Genomic DNA, 27,907 nt, shown 5'->3' with positions numbered 1-27,907 from the left:
AAGTGAAATGTGAAGAAAGCTAAAGCTTTGTCTGCACCTCTGTAGTGGCAGTTTCTAATAATGAAAAGTGTTCTTTAGAATAATTCATACACGTTGATAGACAATTTAAGTACTCCTTTAAGAGTACTTTATATTTTACCAAGATATTGCTACTCAGAGATAAGTTTAACACAGAACTGCTATTTTTTATAGGAGTCCAGCTAAGAGAATGACAACTAATGGAAAAGATGAAAGTCTCAGCATTTCAGTTCCCCTTTAGTTGACTACAATGTGGGGATTCAGCTAATAGAAAAGGTGAAGATACAGAGCTGGATGGTAGAGAGCTTCAACCCTACACAAAGGATAAAAGACAATCAAAAGTCCTTTCTAATCCACATGACATTCCTTTATATGCCAATCAAAAACCACTGTTCTTTGCTCAAGGAATTTATGAGTTACAGAAGGAATTTGAGTTACTACATTAAACAAAGTAAGTGAGTTATTCCACAAACATACTACCTTGGGACTTAATGTACAGCTATTCATTACTAAGCAGCCAATTTCTATTTATCTCAGTAATGATATGCAAAATCTAACAGGAGAGCTAAACAGTGCCTATTCTGATATGCATTCCTCCTCCACAAGTTTGCTACTTCTTCCTAGGCATTGTTTGTCAGGTAACATGGCCCGAGTCTACTTAGAAGTCACCTATTCTGACATTGGAGCCCTCTCGTAATGAATATCACTAAGTAACTTCAACAGCGGTCAAAGGAAAAACATCCTGCATATCCTTACAGCCATCCTTATTACCATTACATCTTTCCTCCAGAGGATGAACTCTCGCAACAAAATAACTGCAACTTCAAATTATGGCCTACTTCCACAGAAGGCTATTGGGGGAAAAAAGACGTATACAAAAAGAAGAAAAAATAGGGGAAAGACAGATAAGGATAAGAATAAAAATGTGTCTCTATGGAAAGAAAAAGTTGATTGTGAATTGAGAAAAAACGAGGAATAGATAAAAGAAGAAGCGTGTGGATGTAAGGAGATTTGTTTGAGTATAATGGGATTCATGCATAGGTAGGGTCAGGCTCTGAAGGCTGACTTTTTGTACTGGTTTTCACACAAACATAAAAGCAATGGGAAAATCTGACTATAGATAACTAAAGTCTTCCTTGGTTTAAAAAGCTTCAACTTTGGATTATACTTCTGCAAAAACAAATATTTGGCAATCAGTCAACAGCATCTGCACCTCTTAAGGCCCGACCTCCCTCCCCCCCACCCCCGCATGAAGCTACGTTAATTTTGTTGCAAGGATTTTAAAAATCAAGGCATATTTCCCACTATTTTAAATGGAAGCGAGTTAAATCAGCAAATTGCTCATATAACGTATTAAAATAAACTGTAAAAAAAAGAGTTGAGGAGAAAGCAAAAAATACTACAGTGGGAGACAGAAAAGGATGACAAGAGGGAGAATTAGTATAAAATGGATATAAAAAGTATGCAACCAGATGATCCGTATGGTAAGTTTTTATGCTGCTAAAGTTCTAGTTATCAAGTTCAGTTTTAAAATCACAATTTCTAGGAGGGCAGAAAGATTTCTATACTCATTTACTCGAACTGACAGCTGCTTTCCAAAGTACCAGGCCAGCTCTGTTATCTATAGAAGGAATGGTCTTCTGAGTTATATTTTAAATTATAAGAAGCAGTATTCAAACTGTGGAATCAAGTGCCATTTTTCTACATTCTTTGTTTCCTCCCTTCTTTTATTTCATGCAGAATTTTTTGAAGCTTTATGCTTAAAGTTTTGGGATTAGTTTTTTTGGGGGGAGGGGGAAGGATGCATTTTATCCATTGTATTTTGAGTCTTGTACTAAGTCTTGTTAGAAGATAACTGCAGGAGACTATGCATAGACTTTTAAAAAATTAGAATAAAGCTGGTTTGCTTCCCCCTCCCATTTGCAGAACTACACAAATTACAGCTTATAAAATAATAAATGTTATCAACATTACATTTTTTGATTAAACATTTAATTTACCATAATTTACCATTATGGGAAACCCCACTTCCTGCAGTACACTAACAAATACTCCCCCCACCCTACTGTCTACTTCCATCCCTATTATGCTTGGCTTATGACTCTCCCCTCCTTTGTTTCTTTTGCATCTGGCACTGGGACCTGCATTGGAACAGTTTCCATTCAGCTACTGTGGCTAATGACCACTGATAGACCCATGCTCTGTGAATCTGCTTAATCCTTACAATAAAGCTGTCCATTATAGTGGCTACTGTTCCACCTTGTGGCAGCAAATTCCATTATGTGCTCCGTGAGGACATAAGAACAAGCCTGCTGGATCAGACCAGAGTCCATCTAGTCCACAACTCTGCTACTTGCAGTGGCCCATCAAGTGCCTTTGAGAGCTCACTTGCAGGATGTGGAAGCAATGGTCTTCTGCGGCTGCTCCCTAGCACCTGGTCTGCTAAGGCATTTGCAATCTCAGATCAAGGAGGATCAAGATTGGTAGCCATAGATCGACTTCTCCTCCATAAATCTGTCCAAGCCCTTTTTAAAGTTATCCAGGTTAGTGGCCATCACCACCTCCTGTGGCAGCATATTCCAAACACCAATCACACTTTGCATGAAAAAATGTTTCCTTTTATTAGTCCTAATTCTTCCACCCAGCATTTTCAATGAATGCCCCCTGGTTCTAGTATTGTGAGAAAGAGAGAAAAATTTCTCTCTGTCAACATTTTCTACCCCATGCATAATTTTATAGACTTCAATCATATCCCCCCTCAGACGTCTCCTCTTCAAACTAAAGGGTCATAAACTAAAGAGGACTTGGTGTACACTCAGGTTACACCCTCATGGTTTGAGGTCCTTACCCCCAATTTCAGAAGCAGAAAGGTGGTTGTATCCCTCAGCCATAAAGGCAACATTTAGAAATCAAATTCTAGAATAATGCCCTTAAACACACTTTACCATTTAACTATGGAGCACCTGTTAATATTTACAACCTGTAAATATCAACATTTCTCATTGCGGTGCTCAGATTTCTCTTCAGCCTTCCAACTTTTCAAAACTTGGTCGTCATCAATTCTTCTAAGTTCAACTGGTGTGCATATGCTTGCAGACTGGTGTGCATCTGCTTGCAGGCAGTCACTTTTGGATAGTTACTGGCTGGATTCAGCATTGGGAGGAGAGGTTAAAATCGCCTATCTCTGGGAAATTCCATTTCCTTCACGATGGTTCACCTGTGTTCTTCCACACTGCAACTGCTTGTAAGCAAGGCATTGATTGCATTATTTTATTTCACATGCTTAAACTCATTATGCTAAACACTCAGTCTGTTATAGCATCAGGATTGCAGTGTTTGAAAACACTTTGGTATGAAGTCTGCTCAGTCACATCTCTATAATTTTCATTAAAAATAAATAAATAAGAAAAGTCATACCTCAGAAAATGGAAATAGTGCCGAATCCTCACTTTCTTTTGCATCTGTAGGAGCATCTGATTGTGACGGGCTTGAAGAGATCTGTTTTTTTTAAAAAAAGAATAACGCTGAATATTATGTTCACATCAATACAATCAATTTGTTGCTTCATCTAAAATGTCAAAAACTTTTCATACTTCTGATTTTTCAGGACATACAGCATTACAGAGAAGTTGTTTTTTTTAAGGGACTGGTAAGTAGTAAATTGTGAAAAATACCAACATCACATCCCCTACTAAAATCTTTGGCAGAACTAGCATGACAACCAGAACAAAGAAAGAAGAACTGCAAAGGAAACAGCAAAGAATCTAGCATACAGTTTACAGTTAAGTCCAAAGCTTTGATCTCTTGTGTTGTCAGAAAGCAAATTATGCATACAATCTGGAATGTTGCACACAAAGCACTAATATCATCCTTCTTCTACAATGCTGAACAAACTGTACAAAGGAATTAAAAATTCCTGATAAAATATAGATATTTATTCTGAAGACACAGCAAATAGCACAGACCTCAGATGGTTCGATTATAAGAAATTAGTTTAAGATAGTATCCTTATGATTTTAGCTGCTGTTTATTTTTAAACCACTGAAACATTCCCATTTGATAACTCAAGATTTTATCCTGCCACTGGCAACTGTGTGGTCCAACCATTCATTTAGAAGACTGTGATTTTCTGAACTGCTTTGAAGAAAATTGAAGATGTGAGTTACACAATTACTGCCCACTGATTTCAACAGGAGGCACTTGTTCTCTTGGGTCTTTCTTTGGCTTGAGGGTTCAAGACATATTAAAGTGAATTTTGGAATGTATAGAATGCTTGGTACATTCAAACCAAATAAAATGTTTATTATAAATGCATACCCAGTAACTTTTTTTTACTTCAGCCACCAATAAAATTTTAAGTAAACTCTTCTAAAAACCTTCTAAATAAACTTCTAATTGCCTGTGGGGATTATATATTGCCTGTAGGTAAAAGAAAACTCATATTAAATAGAGAACTGCTTATGTTTTTCTTTCATGTCATAGGTTTGGCAACATTACAGTTCATGTATTTAAACTGCAAGGTTTGTGACCAAAACAAAGCCATAATAAACAAAAGGTGTTCATAGAGCATTTCTAAGTATCCACAGAAATGGAATTCTATAACTGATGAGAATGCCTCTCTTACATAACCATTCTTTTTTAACACAATAAACAAATGGGATAACAGTATCTTTACAGTATTTTTTCCTAAATAATTAGTAGATCTAAGAGATTACTATGGGACCTAACAGGAAAGATTGTAAGAGATAGTTGGTCCAAAATATTTTTAATAAACTAAATGCAGTAATTTCATATAGATTTTAAAACATATGAACCGTGCTTCATCTAGCTAAGTATTCTCCATGCTGACTGGCAGCAGATTTTTAGGATCTAGCAGCCCAAACCAGGGGGGATGAGGACCCACCTCTGGAGTTGGAGAAGCCCTGTGCTGGTGCGGGTGCACACTCCACCAGCACAAGGGAAAGTGTGCTGGAGAAGGGGAAAGTTAACCTGGCAGGCAGACACCCTGTGGTGCCCAACCGAGAAACTGCTTCTGTGCCTGGGCCTGAGGGGCGCAGAGAGCTGCGCTGGTGTGACCAGGGGTGTTCTGAGGGGTGGGCAGGGCAGGGAGTGGAGTCAACCTCAGTCAGATTCCACTGCCCACCTAGCCATCATGCGCCAGCGCACCTGGCCTTGGAAATATGCCATATTTTTGGGCATATCTCTATCAGGCACTTTGGGAATTCTGGGTAGGGTTTTTTATTTTTTGCTTGTGCCACAGGAAAGCCCTTTGGAGAAGGAAAGGTGGTGCCAGGGTGGAGCCATTCCCAACCGCCTGCCCAACCTGAATTGAGCTGTTAGGCACAGGAAACTTTTCCCCATACACCTTACACCTAATCCCTTTTTATCATCAGAGAGTGCTGGGACTTTCCACATACCAGCTCTGTGCTCATCCACTGAGCACTGGCATAAACCAACAAGATTATGTACTTTTAAGTGAGATTATGTACTTTTAAGCAATATTTATTTTAACAGAAGAGTTAAACTTCTAACTAGAGGTATGCAAAAAAGTATATTGGACCCCAAAATTTTCAATATTCCCAAATATTCTGGAATCCCCATACTGGTATGAGGTTTTTTGGGAGGAATAATCTGAAAAAATTCAGCTCTATTATAGTCTACAGGAAATATTTCTAGGGCTCTGGGTGCTTATTTTAAGATAGAGATACCAAATTTTTCATCATAGCTTCTGGTGATTCTTCTTATAAAAAGCCCCAAATTTGGTAACAATTGGGTCATGGAATACAACTTTATGGGTCCACAAATTGGGTGCACCATCCACTCTCCGTTGTTTTCAATGGCAGAAAACTGATGGCCCATAAAATTGAACCCCCAAACCCAACCCTTACCAAACTTTGGGGTTCTTGTAAGGTACTTATGTGAATCACCACATATAATAGGGAAGTCCATCAAATGGCAACCATGACTAACAATGTACACAATGTAACACATCTACAACTAAATGAAGTTTCATGGATTTCAATTGGATTCAGCCACAGCCAGCTTTCACTGGATTATGACAAATGTGTACACTGGACAAAGATTCCCATAGTCTGGAGAAAGTCCCACTATCAGAGTATCCAGAAAAATATTACACCAACAAAGTGAATTTCTGCTTATATTTGGTTGGATACCACAGGACTCTTCCTTAAACAGATAATGATTTTCTTTGTCTCTATGAAGCCTCCTAGGCATTTTGCAACAGACAGCTCCTTCAGATGGAGAAAATCAGTTGGGGTGGGGGTGTGGGGTGTGTGTGTGTGTGTGTAGCCATTATAAGAAATTTACCTCAGCAAACTGAAATAATGGTGACTTCAGACATCCTTCTGTAGAGTTTGGTGCATCGGAATGGCATGTATTTGAGGAAACCTGGGATTAAAAAAATGACAGGAAAGTGTCAGGGACACAATTTTCTATTTAATATGGCTTTTACTTGATAATAAGAATATTTTTAAATGTTAAATCTAAAATACTTTTAAAGTACTTTGTTGGGAAGCTTACAACCTATTTAAATAAAATAATAGGAACAAGAAATGAGTAATAACAGACCAAACAAGTCCAGGGTTTCTATGCAGAGGCAGGCATTAGCAAATCATCTCAGCTTATCTGTTGCCTTGAAACTCCTACAAGGTTGCCATAAATTAGCTGCAAATTAATGGTTCTTTCTACCACCAACAAGTATGTGGTGTTTAATGCAGTGGTGGGATTCAGCAGGTTCACACCACTTCGGCAGAACCGGTTGTTAAAATGGTGCTTGTAAACAACCAGTTGTTAAAATATGTGAATCCCACCACCGGAACCGGTTGTTAAATTATTTGAATCCCACCACTGGTTTAGTGTGATTTTACATTATTTTAAATGCGTTATTTCTGCAGTAAAAATTTTTTTTACTACATGCTTCAGTACGAGCACTTGCTAAAAAAAATTTGTAGGCTGACAAAAAGATATAATGCTCTCCATCAAAATAAATGTGAAGGTATTCTATATTATCACATATATCACACCATCACATAAAAAGAAAGATAACTGTTTACCTCTTGTGCAGTCAAGGCATGTTCTCCTGCTAACAGTAGCATACTGAGGCCTCCCATTTGTGTTGGATCTACCAGAGAAAGAAAATGTATGTGTGTAGGTATGTATGTGTATTAACAGACCATTCATAGGGTTGGATCCAGCTGAGAATTTCCACCTGCATTTTCTTGCATTTTCCCTCCCACTACAGTCAAACATTTCCAGTTTCCTGTCTAGCAAAAACAGCATTTTGGGCTACTTTGAGAGAGGAAGTGAGAACACTGAACTCTGGGGCAGAGTTAGCTCATAGAAACACCTGGCTGGATCCGAAGCCATAGTTTTTTTTAAGTCTCTTGACCTGTCTTCATTCACTTCTAACTTCAGAATTGCATATATTCTGGTCATCTGCTTGAATCAGTGGAAGTACCTTTATGAAGGTAGTTTCACAAGGTATTTGTGTTGATCTGCAGTAGAACAGTTAGATTTGAGTCAAAGCTCTCTTTATGAGACTCATGTTCCCCAATAACATTCAATAACAGTAGCTTCAAAAAACAAATGCCCTCTCAGTGGCCATTGTTGCTGTTGCTAGTTTATCACAACAGCACTGCCAGTCTTCAAGCCCTGGTTTCTGCCAATAACAGACATGCCCAAAAGGTGGTGCCCTTTCCAGGGCTGTTTTGCCATTTGAGACCCACCAGCAACCACTGTGGAGCTTGCTACCACCCACCCTGCATAACTCACCCAGGTTCAGGTACATGCTACTGTCCAACAGCAGCCTCCCCACAAAAGCTAGTGAGATGCAGTGATTAGAATTCCATGTTAGGATCTGAGAGACCCAAGTTTGAATCTGTGCTCTGCTATGGAAACTCAATGGATGACACTGGAATACATACGTTCTCAGCCTTAGCTACATCAGGGATTGTTATAAGGATAGACTGAATGACGTAAGCTGCTTTGTGGTTCCATTGTGGAAAAAGGTGGGGTACAAATGAAATGAAAATATATATTGAATGTTATAAATAAAAATATATATTTTATATTGAAGATAGGAGGCAGATAAAAGGTTGGTTGATTAGTAGGTGGGAAATAGAAAAGTAAATTGGAAAAGATGAGGATATGGGGGCTTCCAGGAGGAAAAAAAAGTAGAACTAGTATAAGGGGAGGGATACAGGGAGGGAGAAAGTCCCAGACTTACAAGAGCATTGTTTTGAAAATATGGCACTGTAAAGCATTTTTCTCCTAGTAAACTCCAAGGACAACAAATATTGCTTTCTTAGTTAAAATGTGCCATAGACAAACAACAAAGAATCATAAAGGAGACCTATTCTTCAGACCACAGACTGATATTGCACTTACTCCAAACATGCATGCAATCTCCATTAGAGCTGAGAAAAGAGACTGTTGTTTGCTTTTTAAAGAGGAGCCTATTTCTTGAAGCCCATTTCTCTAAGCCTATTCACATATGAAGTTATTTTAAAAGCATTCTAGAAAAAGGCAGCATGGGGCAGTTGGAAAAGTGTAAAAGACCTGGATGCTTCCTGAAGACAAAGAATAAATCCTAAAGCAGTCACAATTTGTCAGAAAAGATGAGAGAAGTTGAATGTATATGCAAATGAATTTTTAAACGTTCTTTTATGTGCTACCGATGGCATTAAAATATAACCCCCAAGAAAAACAATTTACAATTCAAAGTGCAATTTAAAAACATTTCAAGGTATTTAATGATACTAAAATGTATTTATGTTAGGTTGCATTCCATTAGGTATGTACAATTACTTAGAAACTTAACACTTAAAATATTAACAATGAAATAAAAATTGTTTTGTGACCATTACCACAACTTTTGCTGGTATTACAGTTAATAATACTTTTAATGTGCAGAAATTGAAGACAAAGGAAATGCTCCATGTGAGAAGTCCTAAAGAACACCTTGATGAACCAGAAAAGAGTTTCACAGTGTAGTAGATTAGCTCTTATTTTTCTGGAAAAAACAGATATTTGGACAGTAACCTATATTACTGACCAAAAAAGACACTTTCAACACCACTCATGCATTCTTTTTCCTTTCACAAAGACTGTATATTTTGTGTGGCAGGATCTTTTACAATAAGAAAAATCAACTGGTTCAACCATTTTCTTGAATAAATAGAAATCTAACATGGTTATTAGTCATCATGTGCCAGATTTAATACATATTTAGACTTGGCAAAAAAAACCCCTACTCCTTACTTGAAATAAAGTGTAATTCATTGTAAATGCAAGTATGCATACTAACAAATTCCAGTGACAATTTATGGCAAAAGTAATTAAATATGAAGGTGGTCAAATTTTAGAGAAGTATAGCACTAAACAGTTTCAACTCTGCATTGCAGGTATTATTTTGTGCTATATGATATGGTATTATGAACTGATATGTACCATATATACTCGCATATAAGTCGAATTTTTCAGCACATTTTTTGTGCTGAAAAAGCCCCCTCGACTTATATGCAACTCAGGTGTATTTTACTTTGTCGGCTGCCAGGGGGCGCAGTTTTTAGGTTAGTGGCACCAAAAATTCAGGGATTTTTCAAGAGACTCTCCTGATGATACCACCCAAGTCTGGTAAAGTTTGGTTCAGGGGGTCCAAAGTTAAGGACCCCCAAAGGGGGTGCCCCATCCCAATCTGTTTCCAATGGGAGCTGATAGTAGATGGAACTACATTTTGAGGGTCCATACCTTTGGACCCCTTGAACCAAACTTCACCAAACCTGGGTGGTATCATCAGGATAATCTCTTGCTGATACCAGCCAGGTTTGGTGATGTTTGGTTTAGGGAGTCCAACGTTATGGATCCCCAAAGTGGGTGCCCCATCCCTCATTGTTTCCAATGGGAGCTAATAGTGGATGGGGCTACATTTTGAGGGTCCATAACTTTGGACCCCCTGAACCAAACTTCATCAAACCTGGGTGGTATCATCAGGAGGGTCTCCTAAAGATACTCTGAAATGTTGGTACTCCTAACATAAACATTCCTCCCCTGACCAAAAATCCAGTTTTGAAGGATTTTAACTCTTGTGTTTTAGCTTGGTTGCTAGTTGAGCTAAGGTTTTTGTACTTTTAAAGTTATTGTTGAGACCATATTGTTTTTGTTGACCCTCTTTTCCACTTACAGAGCTAGTTTACTGTTTTTCTTTGAAATAAATATTCAAAAACATTTAACCTACTGATGCCTCAATTAATGTAATTTTATTGGTATCTATTTTAATTTTTGAAATTTACCAGTAGCTGCTGCATTTCCCACCCTTGACTTATACGTGAATCAATAAGTTTTCCCAGTTTTTTGTGGTAAAATTAGGTGCCTCGACTTATATGCGGGTCGACTTGTACACAAGTATATACTGTATTCCCTCTGATCCCAATTTAGTACATTATTGTACTACCAAATAGAAACAAACTCTTGATATCTAGCTGCAAACATTACCAAAGGTCAGAGACTCAAGTCCTGCCTATATATTATAGTGATTGTGCATTCAGCCTGTAAACATAATACATATAAGAGTTCTTTGTAAAAATGCTGAAAAATATATAGCTTAACATACCATTTAAATCTGACATTTATCCCGATTTTGGTCCCCATTTTTTGGTTGTTGGTTTTTTAAAAATGTCTTACATGTTGTCTTTTTCTTACTAAAAGGTACGAATGAATACATAAAGGACATAAGCAAGTTCATTTTAATATGAATATAGGGCTCAGGATATCTAAAGCTCACCTGCCATTGCAAAGTTCAGTTGAGGCATTTCTTCAGTCTTCACCAACTTTTTGGGGCTTGGCAAATCCTTTGTAGGTTCTGAGGGGAAAGCCCACAGCTTTTTCCGGTTAGTAACAGTGGATGACTGAATTTTCACAGGTTTGCTTGTAGGTGGACACCACTTATAGCCAGGATTTGCTTTCATAAATGCATCCTTGTACTACAAGAAGAAAGGTGATTTGTGTTAAGGCAACACTTTTGTACAAATCAATAAATATGAATCTATATAAGTACCAAACTAGTGATGTTACCTTCTATTCCTCACTGGTGAATTGTGAACAGCATAATTATAATGAGTTGCCATTGTTATAAATGAACCTGCTTTCTTTTTTCCTGTTCCCATGTTTAGGAAATTATTTGAGCCCACGAAAACAATTTGGGTTGTTTTCGCACCTTTGTTCAAAAATGTTTCTCTTTTCAAAATTTCTCATTTACAACACATGTGTAGCTAGCTGCAAAGGCATACCGAAATGAACCCCTGCAGCCATGCTGATTTTCCTGCAATCTGATTACTCGCAACCTGTGTAGCCTCACATGTTCAATGCACACTAAAAAATAAAAAAAGAGAGAAAAAGGGAACTTTTCACAAAAGTCTAGCTATGTCTGTTTTCTCAGCGGCATACCATTCATCAGAGTAACAGCAAAGTCTTGAGCTATTTTCTACAGTCAATATTATTTACTATCCTAATTAGCCCATTGATTTGCCCTTGAGTGAATCTAGAAACACCTATGTAGAACTATGTTGCAGTCCTTTGAGAGGGGAGAATATGTAGCTAATGATCTACATATGAAGGCTCAGGTCTCATCTGTGGCACATTTAAACAGCTTTGGTTGATGTGTCAATTCCAGTATTTCCTTGAGAGATATAATCTGGCCACTGTTACCCAGGGGGAACTGTGCCTGGGGAATGCCTGCGTCCCTGTCACATCCCCCCACCCCTGGAACGCTCCTGCACATGCCGGTTCATCACGCACCCCCACTGCCGCCTTGGCGCTACGCGTTTTCTATTACTGCATTATTCCTAAAAAAATCAACTGAGGCTGAATAGCCCATTTTCATGACTCCTTCCCCACTTCACCATACTTTTCTTGAAGAACACAGCAGGAAGAATATTCTAGTATCATCTAACGCAGTGTTTCCCAACCTTTTCGAGGTCAGGGTACCCTTGACCTCACTCTTCATATCTCACGGTACCCCTGCCGCCACCCTCCACCTTCCCCTCCCATTGCCCCTGCTTGCCACACACCCCACCTCCCCCTCCCAGGGTGAAGGGAAGTATTGGGGGGGGGTGGCTGCTGACCTTGTGGCAGGCCCTGCCCCATGGGCCAGCTCCATGTTCTTGCTGGCACCGGTGGGAGACACCACAAAAATGAGGGTGGGGGGAGGTAGTGTTGCCGCGGTACCCCTGGGACATGCTCACGGCACCCCAGGGTACCACGGTACCCTGGTTGAGAATGGCTGATCTAACACTTTGTTCTTGCTCTTCAAATCAAGCCTCTTGGTACAGTGGGTATGGATACCCAGAACTTTAAAACAAATAAAACACAATAATTTTGGAAAACTCTCTTGCAGGCAAAATATTACCTGTACAGCATGGGGTGGGGAGAGACTAAGCTGGTCAACTCAGAAGCAAGTACTATTTGATTCAGGCAAACTTACTCCCAGGGAAGTTTTCTAAGAATCGTGACCACTGTCTTCGCTATCATAAACATCACTGTCTTCGCTATCATAAACATCACTGTAGCTATTGCCTTTTGCACAGGATACTGACAGCGGAACTGTGGCTTTGACTGCAGAAAGTTCCAGGTTCAATCCCCAGCATATCATGTTAAAAGAATTTGGCGGCAGGTGTTGTGAAAGCCCTCTACCTGAGACCCTGGAGAGCTGCTATCACTCTGGGTAGACAATAATGACCTTGATTAACAACAATCCTAGGGCTCCCACTTAGCTTACTGGTAATGAACAGAGGGTTGGAAGCAGGGATGAACAAATGTGTTAGATATTTGTATTTGGAATGAGGATTCTTGAAAGTGGACAATCTCTATCTTTTTTAAATCTTAAAGAATCCTCTCTTTTGTGCACTAGTGTCAGAATTCTGAGATTAAATCCTGAGGGCTCATGACTTAGCTGTTAGTGGTCCTTCACCGCAAGCTTGCTCCACAACTAACGTCACACTAACTTGAGGATCATGGAAATTTTCACACTCTTTTGCTGCCAACATTTCAGGAACATAAATGGTTATAGTCAAATCTGTTTTTAAAATCTACTAATTTTAATTTAACAATTTTCAGATTTTTGCTACCAGCAGATTTTCTACTACAAAGTCAGCACCAATTCTGTCTCCGACTCTTCAGTAGCACAGTGTGTTTGCTTGTTGCTGAAAGGAAGAACACTTTGAGCTTAAGTTATATTAGGATATCTGAACCACTTTTTGCAGATCAGTGTTTGTGATGAAGGTAAAAATTATAGCAGGCTTATCTTGCAAGAGTTCCATTCTTTCTACATTAGACTGGACACTGGGTGCAATCACTGAAAATTATTTTTTAAATTTGTAACAGGTCTGGGGGGACTTCTAAGTTTTTTCCTACATTTCAAGCTACAGAGGTGTTGTCTACTGCAACAGGGATTTTGGTTTATAGTCATATAGAAAAATGGGATGAAAATTAGGGAACTTCTGCTGCACACTCAAAGTTCCTGAGCGCTGTATTGCAGTTTCCTTTAAATAAATGATATTTTCCATTCCTAACTTGAAGATAGCTTCAAGACATCTTTGCTACCAGGCCCAATTCAATGTCTTGATATGATGCTTAAAGCCCTAAATGGCTTGAATCCCATTTATCTGAAAGAGCACCCATATTAGCCTGCTTCAGCACTGAAGTCGAGTGGGAGGGGTGTCTCTGGGTGGTCTCTTCCCTGCCAAAGTGCAGGAGGAGGGAGTACACAGAAGTGCCTTCTCCATGGCTGGTCCCAGACTATGGAACTGCCTCCCCAAGATATCTGCCAGGCGCCAACCCTTTATGGGTTTCAGTGTCTGGTGAAGACATTCCTCTTCACCCAGCCATTTGACCACTGACTTCCTTGAAGCCCACTCTGGAAGCTGCTGGTCTGGAGGTGGGGAAGGGTATATGGGTGGGTTATATTTTGGAAGTAGTGTTTTATGGTATTTTAAGTAGTGTTTTATATTATGTTTTTGTTGTTTTTAATTTTGTAAGCTCTCTAAGACCTCTGAAAAGGGTGGGGTATAACATCCATCCATCCATCCATCCATCCATCCATCCATCCATCCATCCATCCATCCATCCATCCATCCATCCATCCATCCATCCATCCATCCATCCATCCATCCACCCACCCACCCATCCACCCATCCATGAATGATAATTTTAAAATGTTCAGCATAGAAAACTCATCGTGAATTTCCTGTAACAGATACATAGTACTAGAAAAAGACTGAATCACAATATCTTATCTATAATTTCACTGCATACCTCCTTGGCCATATCGGTGTATTTCTGCTTTTCTTTAGGGTCTAGGACAGACCACCAATCTGCCAGTATTTTGGTAGCACCACGATTGTCCAGACGGGGGTGCTTCTGCCGTACAAGGGAGCGGTGACGCTTGCAGAACAGAAGGAATGCATTCATTGGCCTGCGAGCTCGCTGCTCTGAAGAGTCCTCATCTTCTGTTTCATCAGCATCATGCTCTAGGCCATCAGCACCAAGAAGGTGAACCTATTCAATTCAGAAAGAAAAGCAACTTGTACAAAATGACTTCAGTAACAAGTTCAGAAATGTCTTATGTTATTAAAAATTAAACCACTACTGAATTTAAACAATTCTTTAATAAGCTATGCAACTGTTTGGGGGAGGGCGGTATATGAATGCAATAAATAAATAAATAAATAAATAAATAAATAAAACTGGTCATCCAAGTGTGCATTAGTTCGGTACTGGACAAAGTTTCTAAAAAGGATGGCATTAAAATGTTGCTTTTGAGGGCACAGATTTACCTTATCAATATCTTCTTCGTCGTCTTCTTCCTCCTCCTCTTCAGAAAAGTCAAGGATTTTCTTTGCAAGTAATGGATGCCACTGAAGACACTTTCTCTTTGGTCGTTTTGCAGTCCCCTCTCCGTCTGTTGAATGATCTTTATTCCTATTGCTGCCTTTCATTACTGTGACCTGCAAGGGGGAAAAACAAACAAACAGTTAAACAAATAAAATATTCATCTTATAAAGAAATATTTTCTTGAGCACAATTGTTACAATTTTAAGTATGCAGGCTGAATTTAAATCTGAATAAGAACATAAGAACATAAGAACAAGCCAGCTGGATCAGACCAGAGTCTATCTAGTCCAGCTCTCTGCTACTCGCAGTGGCCCACCAGGTGCCTTTGGGAGTTCACATGTAGGATGTGAAAGCAATGGCCTTCTGCGGCTGTTGCTCCCGAGCACCTGGACTGTTAAGGCATTTGCAATCTCAGATCAAAGAGGATCAAGATTGGTAGCCATAAATTGACTTCTCCTCCATAAATCTGTCCAAGCCCCTTTTAAAGCTATCCAGGTTAGTGGCCATCACCACCTCCTGTGGCAGCATATTCCAAACACCAATCACACGTTGCGTGAAGAAGTGTTTCCTTTTATTAGTTCTAATTCTTCCCCCCAGCATTTTCAATGAATGCCCCCTGGTTCTAGTATTGTGAGAAAGAGAGAAAAATTTCTCTCTGTCAACATTTTCTACCCCATGCATAATTTTATAGACTTCAATCATATCTCCCCTCAGACGTCTCCTCTCCAAACTAAAGAGTCCCAAACGCTGCAGCCTTTCCTCATAAGGAAGGTGCTCCAGTCCCTCAATCATCCTCGTTGCCCTTCTCTGCACTTTTTCTATCTCTTCAATATCCTTTTTGAGATGTGGTGACCAGAACTGAACACAGTACTCCAAGTGTGGTGGCACCACTGCTTTATATAAGGGCATGACAATCTTTGCAGTTTTATTATCAATTCCTTTCCTGATTATCCCCAGCATAGAGTTTGCCTTTTTCACAGCTGCCATACATTGAGTTGACATTCCCATGGAACTATCAACTAAGACGCCCAAATCCCTTTCCTGGTCTGTGACTGATAGCACTGACCCCTGTAGCGTGTATGTGAAGTTTGGATTTTTTGCCCCTATGTGCATCACTTTACATTTTGCTACATTGAACTGCATTTGCCATTTCTTAGCCCACTCACCTAATTTATCAAGGTCCACTTGGAGCTCCTCACAATCCTTTGTGGTTCTCACCACCCTACATAATTTGGTATCATCTGCAAACTTGGCCACCACGCTACCCACCCCTACTTCCAGGTCATTTATGAATAGGTTAAAGAGCACTGGTCCCAATACGGATCCTTGGGGGACACCACTCCCCACATCTCTCCATTGTGAGAATTTCCCATTTACACCCACTCTTTGCTTCCTGTTTCTCAACCAGTTTTTAATCCATAGGAGGACTTCCCCTCTTATTCCTTGATTGCTGAGTTTTCTTAATAGTCTCTGGTGAGGAACTTTGTCAAAAGCCTTTTGGAAATCCAAGTAGACAATGTCCACTGGTTCCCCCTTATCCACATGCCTATTTACATCCTCAAAGAACTCTAGTAAGTTTGTAAGACAGGATTTGCCTCTGCAAAAGCCATGCTGACTCTTTCTCAGCAGGTTTTGCTTTTGTACATGTTTTATAATTTTATCTTTAATGACAGATTCTACTAATTTACCAGGAACAGATGTCAAACTGACTGGCCTGTAATTTCCCGGGTCCCCCCTAGATCCTTTCTTAAAGATTGGTGTGACATTGGCCATCTTCCAGTCTTCAGGGATGGAGCCTGATTTCAAGGATAAGTTGCATATTAAAGTGAGAACATCAGCAATTTCATGCTTGAGCTCTTTAAGAACTCTTGGGTGAATGCAATCTAGCATTTAGATTCTCAATGGCTGCCAGAAATTCTTCCTTGTATACCATTATCTATGTTAGTTACTCAGAATCGCCTGTTAAGAAGCTTGGTTCAGGTGCAGGAATTTTCCTCACCTCCTCTTGGGTGAAGACAGATGCAAAGAATTCATTCAGCTTTTCTGCAATCTCCCTGTCATCTTTTAGCACACCCTTTGTTCCTTTGTCATCTAACGGGCCTACCGCTTCCCTTGCTGGCTTCCTGCTTTTGATGTACTTGAAGAACTGTTTGTTGCTGGTTTTGATGTTCACAGCCATGCGTTCCTCATAATCCTTTTTTGCCTCCCTTACAGCTAACTTGCTTCTCTTTTGCCACCATTTGTGTTCTCTCTGGTATTCTTTATCAGTTAAGTTGGACTTCCATTTTCTAAAAGACATCTTTTTTTCCCTAATAATTTCTTCAACGTCCCTTGTTAACCATGGTGGCTTTCTTTTGGACTGGTATCTGCCTTTCCTAACCTGTGGAACACATTCCAGTTGTGCTTTTAAGATTGTGTTTTTAAATAACCTCCAAGCATCTTGGACAGTTTTGACTCTCTTTGATTTTCCCTTTCAGCTTCCTGCGCACTATCCCCTCATCTTTGAGAAATGTCCCTTTCTGAAGGCGAATGTAACTACATTAGTAGTTGTCACTTGTTCGCATGCAGAGATACTGAATCTGACAGCATTGTGGTCGCTGTTCCCTATCGGCTCAACAACACTGACTTCCCGCACCAGGTCCTGGGTCCCACATAGAATTAGATCTAGGATCACATCTCCCCTGGTTGGTTCTACAACCATCTGCTCTAAGCCACAGTCATTTAGCATATCCAGGAATGTTCTCTCCTTACTATGACCTGAACATGCATTTTTCCAGTTTATATGGGGATAGTTAAAATCGCCCATCACCACGACATTTTTGCTTTTGTTGGCCTCTCTAATTTCTTTTTCCATCTCAGAATCCTCTTGTGCGCTTTGGTCAGGGGGACGATAATATATTCCTAATGTTAAACTATGCTTCACCCCTGGTATTGATATCCACAGTGCTTCTGTAGAGGAATCAGCTCCCCCTGCATTGTCTATTTTATGTGACACTATGCTCTCTTTGATGTAGAGGGCCACCCCACCCCCAATACGCCCTGTCCTATCCTTCCTGTAGAGCCTGTAACCTGGGATAACAGCATCCCACTGGTTCTCAATCTTCAACAGGTAGTACTACACACCAAAGATGCTGGAAGAGTAAGGCATACTCATGGTTTATGAACAAAAGTCCCATAGTCTTGCAAGATTCAAGACTGGTGGTACAATATATAATGACTTTTAAAAACAAGATTGCTTCTAGTACTGGGAATATATAAGGTTGCATTAAAATACAGAGAACGGCTTGCAGCATAATAACAAAAAATCATATGACCAAAACTTTTGTTGAAGAACCATGTTGAAGTGAACTGAAATATATCCACATTACACTAGAAACAATACATGCAATCAACTGGAAAAAAAGCTATAGTTGCATGAAAGAGAAGCCAACTTTTACCATGTAATTTAACATTTTCTTGCATTGTTAGTCAAGACACACGTCTATTCAACTTACAAAACAAGAATATGGGTCTTGCTCCAAACAATGGGAAAAGCTTCCATTTGTCAAAGAAAGGGATTTGATAGCATAGATTCATTGTTTTCTACTTAAAGGCACTGCCCAGTTCCAAGGATTTTAAAGTAAGACTTGTCGCTAATACCACCTTTTTCTAATCTGGAAACTGGTCCCTGATAATGATCTAATATATTGAGCGTTTGTTCTCAGAAAACAAAGCATTTTAACATCTTGACTTGTTTGGCATCTGAATGCATGGGTCAGTTGCAATGATACATGACTGTTAATTTGGTAACTGAGTATTAATTTATTCATTAAGTTATAATTTACCCTTTTGGAGGAAGAAGTCTTCGATCCCTACTGAGCCTGTTAATAGCAGTGGGGAAATCCTACTTTATGGAGATGCAGGTTTAAAACGTTCGGTGTTAAATATGAACACTTGGTTAACACATGAATGCCTGAATAAATATTCCAGGAAAAGCTCACAATGTGGTGGAAAGAAGTTGCAGAATGGTAGCATTATGAATATGGAAAGCTGGCACTTTCATCAGCGAGCATTAGAATGTCAGTTTTCACTTCCAGATAAAAATACATAAGACATTCTCAATTCTGTTGCCTAGGAGCTGCCTTTACCTTATGTTACCACCTTTATTTCTGTACCAGTTAATTGGCTGTGCAATTTTAATTTCAACCTTTTGACATATTAACATTATATTATCACATACCTAATTATCTGTAACACATATTCTGGTCTATTTAATTTTTATGTTTAAACTATAATGCTGATATTTCTAATGTATTACTCTGAAGGTCTCAAAATAAGTTGATGCAACACATAAATATTTAAAAATAAATGCAGCAGTAATGTAATCTTTAAAAAGTAGGCAGGATTATAATTTTTACCTAAATTGTATGTTCCTGTTTTTAATATTACAAGTACACTGTATCCCATTATGATACCCAGAGAGGAATCCTTTAGTTTTTACCTCAAGAAGACACAGGTTAGCCTCTGAGACTTTGGGAAAGGATAGCACACAAGTGTTCTCTCTTGCTCAACCCACAAAGCAGCACTGAAAGCAATGCAGATTACTATGCTGTTGCTTTGTAAAGATATCACTATAAAATGGCAGATTAGCTGTTGGGTTGCTAGTTAATGGCTGCTGATTGAACAGTATTCTTTACACTCCTTTGAACTGAAACCGTAAAGACAGATCTGGAGGCATTGAAGAAGAGCTAGTGAGGTAACAGAAAAAAAATGAAGATTTGTATCTTTGTGGTAACTGTTATGTAACATTACATCCAGATTAACATGTTCTACATGTCTTTGAAGAATGTTTGAAAACTAAAACTGAGGTTGGATCCACTGAGACATTTCTGAAGGCACAAGGACTTCTGCTTTCAGACTGTGACTTTCTTAGCCTTCTTCTCATGACAGTCCAGAATGTGCCCTGAAAGATAGGTGAACACCTGGAATAGGATTTCATGTGGCATTTCCGTATGTAGTATGAAGAGGGAGGCAAGCCAGTCATGTTCTGTGGGCCAGTGCCAGATTTGGAGGGGGGGGGGTGTCAAGATATGCCTCAATTTTGGGCCTAATTCAAAATGATCGGGTGGGGGTGCTCCAAGGCAGTTGGGAATGGTGTGGTGAAGGCACTGCTGCACTGTCTCCAAAGGGATTTGGGAGACAGGGAAAAGAGGCAAAACCAAAAAACTTTCTGCTGCCCAAAAAGCCACATTGAAGAAAAAAGACTTATACTTTTTTGGGGCTGAAACCCCGGTGGAAGTCCCCCACTGAACCAGGGTGCCCTTGGATCCCAGCAGAACTCCTAGGCAGTGGGCACTTTCAGATTTGGGTACCATGGATCTATGCAGCACCTGACATCTTTGCTCTCTCCTCTGGCACAGGTAACCCTCATGCTGGTGTGGTGGGTAAATGCATCAACATGGGCCTGTTCTGCTCCCACAAGCCATTTCTCCCCACATCTAAATTGAGCCCTGAAATACATTTTCTTGATAAAAAATATTTAAGGCACCTGTCATCCCTTATGACCTTAACTCTATGTGGAAAAATCCTCAGCACTTCCAAAGTTCGGTGGGTAGCCACAAGTTAGAGAAATGGACAGTACCAAGACTGTACAGTTTCTATGAGTCTTGAATCCCCTTTTTATGATATTCCACTGCTGAATTAAAACAAGGTTTTTTGAAGAAGCTTCTGGAGTCAATGGCTAGTTTATGTTTGTTATTTATGTGTTGGCAGCTTCTAAATTTATTTGGCTAATAATTTACAGAGGTTGTGTTTTTTGTATTTTAATTATTATTTACTATTTGTTAGTTCAAGTACCTGCTTGAGTGGAAAAGAAGGGCATCAATATTTAAATTATAACCAATTATTGTGGTGGGGGTAAAATAATTGAAGTGAATTAGATAGGATTTGAATATTTTGGGATCAATTAGTGGTCCATTTTTTCCCATTTCTTTCTTTTTTCCCTTTGCACTATTTGGGCACAGGTTACATTATCAGAAGACTGCTGAATGACTCGTTCCACAGCTCTTGTTAAAACAACATGGCTTGCTTTATTGTTTCAGACTGTTTACACTTCTGATTTGTTAATTCTGTAGTAGTTGTATTTAATTACCTTGAAGTAATACGAGGAGTCCATTAAAAATGCTTGCTGAGTAACATATGATCATACACAAAAAAGCATCATAGAACTGTTACTGTTTCACAACTAGAACTGGCACCATTCCGTGCTCTGCAGATTTAACAGGATTAAGAAGCTATCCGAGGAATGTAATCCTTCAGCATGATTCTTAGCTCTCAACTGTATTGGAGAATTTTCCAAAGTGACTTGCTACTTAAAACCAAGTGAAGACAGAACTTCAACAGGACATTTCAAATACACATAGAGAATATTTAGAGTGACATGCTGTTTATTTGCAAATGACTGTTTTGTTTTTTTCTCCTATAGATTGAATAGATGCTAATTACATAATTATCCAATTAACAGAGTCAATTTTTTTCTGTACGGGACAAAATATGCAAATTATATTTAATGTAGTTTATTTAGTTTGCAAGATTTAAAAAATAGCGATTACCATTATAGTTTATCCACCTAGGGTACTTTAATAAGAGAGCTTAATCTAAAGGGAGTAAAATGTGTACAATATTAAAATAAATCTGTGCTCTGAATTCTATTCACCAAGTATATGTATATATTTAGACTCCTTACATCTGCTCTGCATTTCTAAGGAGAACCAAGAAGCTGCCATTTCATTAGAGATGAAGGGTGGCCTAGTAATCGGGCAAGATGTTCTTACCACTATTTCTGCCATCACTTTTACAAACGTAACATGGAAGGGAGGGAACAATAAAACAGGGTACGGGGTATGGAATGGAAGCTGCAGCAAGGCACATCATTCTTATCAATGTCATTAACAACATTAGATAACCTTAATGCTGGCAGTGGGTTTACAAATTACTTACTTGTTGATTTGGGGGTGAAAATATTTCAGCAGCCAATTTTACAATAAGCCAAGGATTTTTTCCGTTATTTTTTTGTACTTAGGAGGAGGCAGCTTGCCTTGAGATCAAATTGAATGGGTAAATACAAGTTCCATTGGTCTTACATGAACATTAGTTTGCTGCCCTGTCAGTAAGGTGCCAATTTGGATTGAGGCCAAGAGATGGGAGAAGAGATTCCCCTCCAAGCATTGTTTTTGTCTTGACATGATTCACCCACTGGTTATTTGTCCTTATAGTGAAATGAATCCAGACTAACATTTCAGCAAGCACTTTTCTGAAAAGTGCTTCCACTCACAGAGCATGATTATTTCCTCTCCCCACGTGACCTGCAGCAGGCTGAAATGTACTCCAATAATCTGTTTCTGAGAAGTCCCCTTTTCCTAAGGACAGGATTTTGAGGAGCATTTTGGGTTGCAGCAGGAGAGTAGAAGGCTTCCCATCTACAGAAAATATTGGTCAGAATCCAACCCAATATCTGTATATTTCCTCAGCAGGGTAAACAGCGATTACTTTAATTAAGAAAAGTAAACAGAGTAAGCTAACATCACCTCTCCCCTGATCCAAATATATGTCTAATGCAACAGTAATTCAAGATCACAAAAAGGATTTTCTGGTAATGGCAATGTTTTGGTACTAGTTCTTAGAAAGTTCATATGATAGATTTGAACTGGGTATTGCCTGGTTTGCAACTTAATGTCTTGATCACTGTATTCCCACCAACCGTTGAATATAAAGGCCTTTCCCTCACAAGTAATTTACAACGTATCTTGCTCCCAAATGCTATAGTGTTTTTTTTTTAATTCCACACATTATTTTCTCCATTTGGTACTGGAAATATTTTCTCTTCATTTTTCCTCTGTTGTTTTACTGAGCGTTTTAACTATGATGTTTTTTTGAGCCAACTCGCCTTGAATGTGTGATCATGTCAAAACGGTCCCCACTCCACTAAATACTTGGCCCTTACCCTGTATAGTTATCCAACCTCTGTTTCAGGCATTTTCTGCTCCTCATCCATTTTTTTTAAAAATCTATTTTTATATGGAACTAGAGATATAACATTGAGGCAGAGATGCAAAATAGCAGGGTGGACTGAAGCAGCTTTGTTAATTACACATAGAACTTGCTTTAGGGTGGATTGGATCAGCATTGTCAATTTCATATAGAAACTGTTAGGCAGAGAGTGATTTTGAAGCAGGGACGATTAAAAAGAGTACTAGGAGTTGCATGCAATTAGAGACTGTTGCAGTAATGATTGTGCATTACTGCCAATCAGACGTGGCTGAAAATTTTGGTTCTTGGGGGCTACTTCTTTCTGTTCCTTCAGGTAATGGCGCCTGTTCCAGGAGTTGTTTTGGATTCCATTTGGGGTATGTACTTCTAAATAGTAGAAATGAAGACGATGAGAAGTCTTCATAGGAATTCAGGCTAGAGGTTACACCAGAGAACAGTTGGATCAACTCCCAAGAAAAGCAGGATTAGCTCAAATGTTTGGAAAAGGTCCCCATCTACAACAGAAGTTGGTGTCTACAGACCCACCCACACTGCTGTAATACTGCTGATTCACACAACATAGATGGAGCTTCTGTTGCAAAAAAAAATCAGCTAGGGCTCCTCAGCAGGTATAGACCCTTGGCAAAAATGGTACCTTACAAAAACATTATGTCACATTACATAGCAAACAGATGCCAGTTTGACAGTAATACATTAAGGAAAGGATTCCTGGGAAAGGGACATTAGTAGATTTACTGATAAAGTTCTGCTCTGTTTTAGAAAGACATGGCTGTATCACATGCCCCCCCAAAAACAACCCTGTACCTTATGGAAAAATATAGTACACAGTACAAGAGGAGATAGTAATGGAAAAAGTATATAAAAAGTATTTTCCCCTGTTACTGAGTAATTCCACTTTCAATAATTTAATCGCTTTCCCCCAATACTGGATATTGTAAACAAGCCTGGTTTGGGGGGGGTGGGGGATGAGGTAAAAAGGAAATAGCAAAACAAGTTGTATTCCTCTCCTCACCCCTGCCTAAAAATACTTCATCCTTCACATGTTTGAAGCACATGTGAATTTGAGAACACAAATGTGACAAATTATTGTACAGATCCACAACAAGTGCTTACTAACTCACAACATATAAAAACTCATGGTTTATGAGCAACACAGGCTATTTTAACATACCTATCAGTATGTATAAGAATGATGACACTTATGTTTTTGACACACCTACTTCTGAGAATAAAAACAATGTAATTTAAGTCACAATTAAATGTTTTCTTCCTTTTTCCTCTGAAGATCTGTGTGTATTCCACTTGTGGGAATTGAAATGCTAGCAGTCTCTGTTGACAGTCCCTGAATTTGCCTCTAATCAAAGGTTAACCAGGTGCCAATACAGAAAAAATTATTTTGTTTTTCAGCTTCTGATATTGAGGTTTCTTTAGCAAACCATCAATAATGAATTAGGTAAGACATCTCAACAGCAGGAGTATGTAATTTTTAACTGTACATAGACTGTTAGATTCTCGTGTTCTGGCAGTAATTATGTTTATTAAATTATGGTTTTGCAACAGTAGTTCAATTCTATCATTAAGATGATCATTCGATCCTTTCTCATATCCTTACATTGGTACATTCCATATGCTGCTATGCCTCATGGCTTTGGCACAACCTATTGTTCAGTCCTTCTTTCAGGTGAGAGTCATTACTCAGCAGTCATTGCCTGACTTTCTTGGGGTCTTCCATGCGAATAATAACCAGGGCTGACCCTGTATAGCTTCCAAAATCTTATAAAATTGGGCTAGCCTGGGCCATCCAGTTCAGAGCACATTCCTGATAGGACCCTAAATGTGTGAAGTTTATGGATTTTTTGTGGCAGGGGGGGAAAGGGTTTGGTCAAATGTGTGCTGCCAATTACCAATTTAGATCCAAGGTTTTTCCTCATTCTAACATGCACGCAGTAAACTTGTGCCTATAGCAGCATAAAGGAAGTTGGCATGCTCCATTTCAAAAAGTCTATAAGGTACATTCTTCAAACTTGTGTAGTTTCCACTTTGACTCACAGCCATGTATTAGAAAGGACAGGAAATTGAACCTTTCACTCAGTTTCACTGTTCAAAACCAATTCTCTTTGCTACTAATATTTTAAAGCAAAAAAATCTGTCCCTTCAAAAATATGTATTTTTTTCCTTGAAAATATTAATAATGAAGAGGAGGGAGGACTAAGGTCTGAACAGCAACACAGAATGAAGGTGGAAGGGACTCTTTCTCCTGCACAGCCTTGAACAGTGGTTCCCAACGTGAAATATGTGTACCCCCAAGGGTATGTACCAGAGTGTTTGAGGGTATGTGAAAAAATTTAATAATCAGTTTGTTAATATGGGGATACAATTTTAGGGAGATGGGTGGCCAAGAGGTACATGAAGAAGAAGAAGAAGAGTTTGGATTTATATTCCCCCTTTCTCTCCTGTAGGAGACTCAAAGGGGCTGACAATCTCCTTGCCATTCCCCCCTCACAGCGAACACCCTGTGAGGTGGTTGGGGCTGAGAGAGCTCTGAAGAACTGTGACTAGCCCAAGGTCACCCAGCTGGCGTGTGTGAGAGTGCACAAGCTAATCTGAATTCCCCAGATAAGCCTCCACAGCTCAAGCGGCAAAGTGGGGAATCAAACCCGGTTCCTCCAGAAAAGAGTGCACCTGCTCTTAGCCACTACGCCACTGCTGCTCCTGAGTGAAGAAAGGCTAGAAACAACTGGCCTAGAGGCATACTGTGACAGCACAAACCCACAGTTTGCAATGGATGGAGATACTAAGATGCATGAACTCATCCAGTGAGTCACTTTTGCAAATGTATAGGAGGAAACCTTTCATGGTTTAAAAAACATGCATACGCATAGCTCTGCTGCATATGCATGAATTATATTCTCATTTCTCCATAGTCACATTTAGGCATTCTTCCCATCCATGTATATTGCATAAACTTTAGCATTATATAGACTAATATAAAATATACAGTACTAAAAATGTGCTATTTAGGTTAAATCATTTGTCATTTCTGCAAATTGTCACAAGCAGTAGTACTAATTAAAAATCACAACAGGGTCATCTAATTGAACTTATAAACCATTTAGAAACATTAAATAATGATTTAACATTGTAATGAAGAGTTGCTGGCTGTACTGTGGTTTACCCTAGAACCTAAAAAAGAAAGTGTTTATTTTCATGCAGTGGTTGAATAAATATTGTGGATTGTAAAAACATCAGTAATCATATTTTGACAATGCTATGCCTTGTAACTGAGAGGGCAGAATACAAGCACTATACATAAAAATAAAATGTTACACTGAAACTGAGAGCTGACATAGAAAAGTACCACAAGTGTGAACTGCGAAGTCTGCACCAAGAAGTCTTCAGAGATGTACCGTCTTTTGGTCTCCATCTGGCTTCTCTTAAAATTGTTTTTAGAATTACATATTCAATACTTTTATTACTATAAATAATAAAATAAGAATTATAATTATATTCTATATTTTTATATTGCTCTCACAATTAATTAACTTTAGAACTGGATAGGAATCCAAGGATGCACAGTGTGTGTGTGTGGGGGGGAGGGGGTGCAGATTACACTTAATGTGCAATCCAAAGGGCTGAGGGGGCTGAGGCTGCATTGCAAATGGTGGAAGGTTTACGCAGGTCCATATCACCTGTGCCATGTAAAGTGGCAATGATGTAGGTGCCAAGGGACTTGCCGCAGAGGCCAGGTACTGCAGCGCCCAAACACAACAGTGGGCCCCTGCATTGTCACAGAGGGGGGTGTTCCTGGAGGCAGAGTGGGCTCCCAATGCACTTTTGGCTTGGGAATGACCCCTCCCAGTGGTGAAGACTTATGCATGCAAAAAGCATACTGCAAGGCATTCATGAGAATGTGCTAGCTGGGAAGAGGTGAGTGTTTTCTCCCTCTACTCTGGCACCTGTGCCACTAATTTCCCCGTTGGAGCTGTCCTGGACTGCTGCTCTACTTCCCCTCACTTTGGATTGGGCTGTTAGCAAATCTATTCATGAATCAGTTTCATTTTATTCAACCGGGCTTACTCTGGGGAAAGTATTCTTAAGATTCCAGACTTCTGGCACCATCCAAAAGGGGGTGGAATTCATCAGTGGAAGTAGCACTTGCCCCAGCGGTGGGGAGAAACCGTTGGTGTGCAACGGCCACGGTCCCCCCCTCCCTGCACGGCAACATGACGCCGGACATGGAACCAGCATCCTAGCGCCCCAGCTGCCGGCATAATGGAGGCAGGCTGGGGTAGGAGCTGACATTAGTTGGCTCCCTCCTGGCCATTTGCTGCATTACGCCAGCAGCTGGGACTTGAGACAAGACATTCTTTTGAGTGGCTTAAGTCTATTGAATCAAATGAAGGATTCTTAATGGCAGGGATGTTTTTATGCTTTTGAAGACTTCCCAGGCGGCCAGGAAGCCTCTTTGGAAGTGGCAGCATGGCGCAGCTGTAGCAGAGCAGCTGGCCACTTGGGCCTCCTGGATGGGGCTGCCCAACTTTCGAAGAAGATGATCTCTCCTGTACGGCTGAGAAAGGCTTTAGATACACAGACTCTGAGATCTTTTTTGTAATATGAAGTAGCAGAATCATGCTGCTCCACAAACAGGAGTACATAGCACAATAACTGTGAAGATTTTTACAAGGATATGAGAAATCGTCACATTTGTACAATATTAACATTAATTACAAATGGTGTCCACGAAACGGGTAATTTTACTTAAAATTACATTTAATGGTACTATCTATACTTATATCTTTTACCTGTAGTCTCATACTTGAACCAAACTTTACAGTCTGAACAGACTTGATCAGTCAGATACATTTTGATACATTCAGAAAGAGGAAATTAGAAACCACATATTTTCCTCTTGAATCTTATTAAAAATGAAGAAGCTGTCAAGGGTATACACAAC

At 39.4% G+C, this 27,907-nt stretch overlaps 1 protein-coding gene across 13 annotated transcripts in view; it reads right to left on the bottom strand.

The window, feature by feature from the left end:
* BBX (BBX high mobility group box domain containing) overlaps positions 1 to 27,907 on the bottom strand; it is a 133,523-nt gene that overhangs the window by 39,960 nt on the left and 65,656 nt on the right. For all 13 annotated transcript variants that reach the window (XM_048494806.1, XM_048494816.1, XM_048494808.1 and 10 more), the window contains 6 exons: positions 14,868 to 15,038; positions 14,347 to 14,589; positions 10,820 to 11,018; positions 7,092 to 7,159; positions 6,346 to 6,426; positions 3,436 to 3,516 (listed from right to left, as the gene is read on the bottom strand). In XM_048494806.1, the coding sequence (XP_048350763.1) occupies positions 3,436 to 3,516; positions 6,346 to 6,426; positions 7,092 to 7,159; positions 10,820 to 11,018; positions 14,347 to 14,589; positions 14,868 to 15,038 (843 nt within the window). The remainder of the gene's footprint in view (positions 1 to 3,435; positions 3,517 to 6,345; positions 6,427 to 7,091; positions 7,160 to 10,819; positions 11,019 to 14,346; positions 14,590 to 14,867; positions 15,039 to 27,907) is intronic.

This window comes from Sphaerodactylus townsendi, linkage group LG04, assembly GCF_021028975.2.
Source record: "Sphaerodactylus townsendi isolate TG3544 linkage group LG04, MPM_Stown_v2.3, whole genome shotgun sequence".
Lineage (NCBI taxonomy): Eukaryota > Metazoa > Chordata > Lepidosauria > Squamata > Sphaerodactylidae > Sphaerodactylus > Sphaerodactylus townsendi.
Note: the sequence above shows the minus strand (reverse complement) of the source record. Positions and strands in the feature narration are given on the sequence as shown.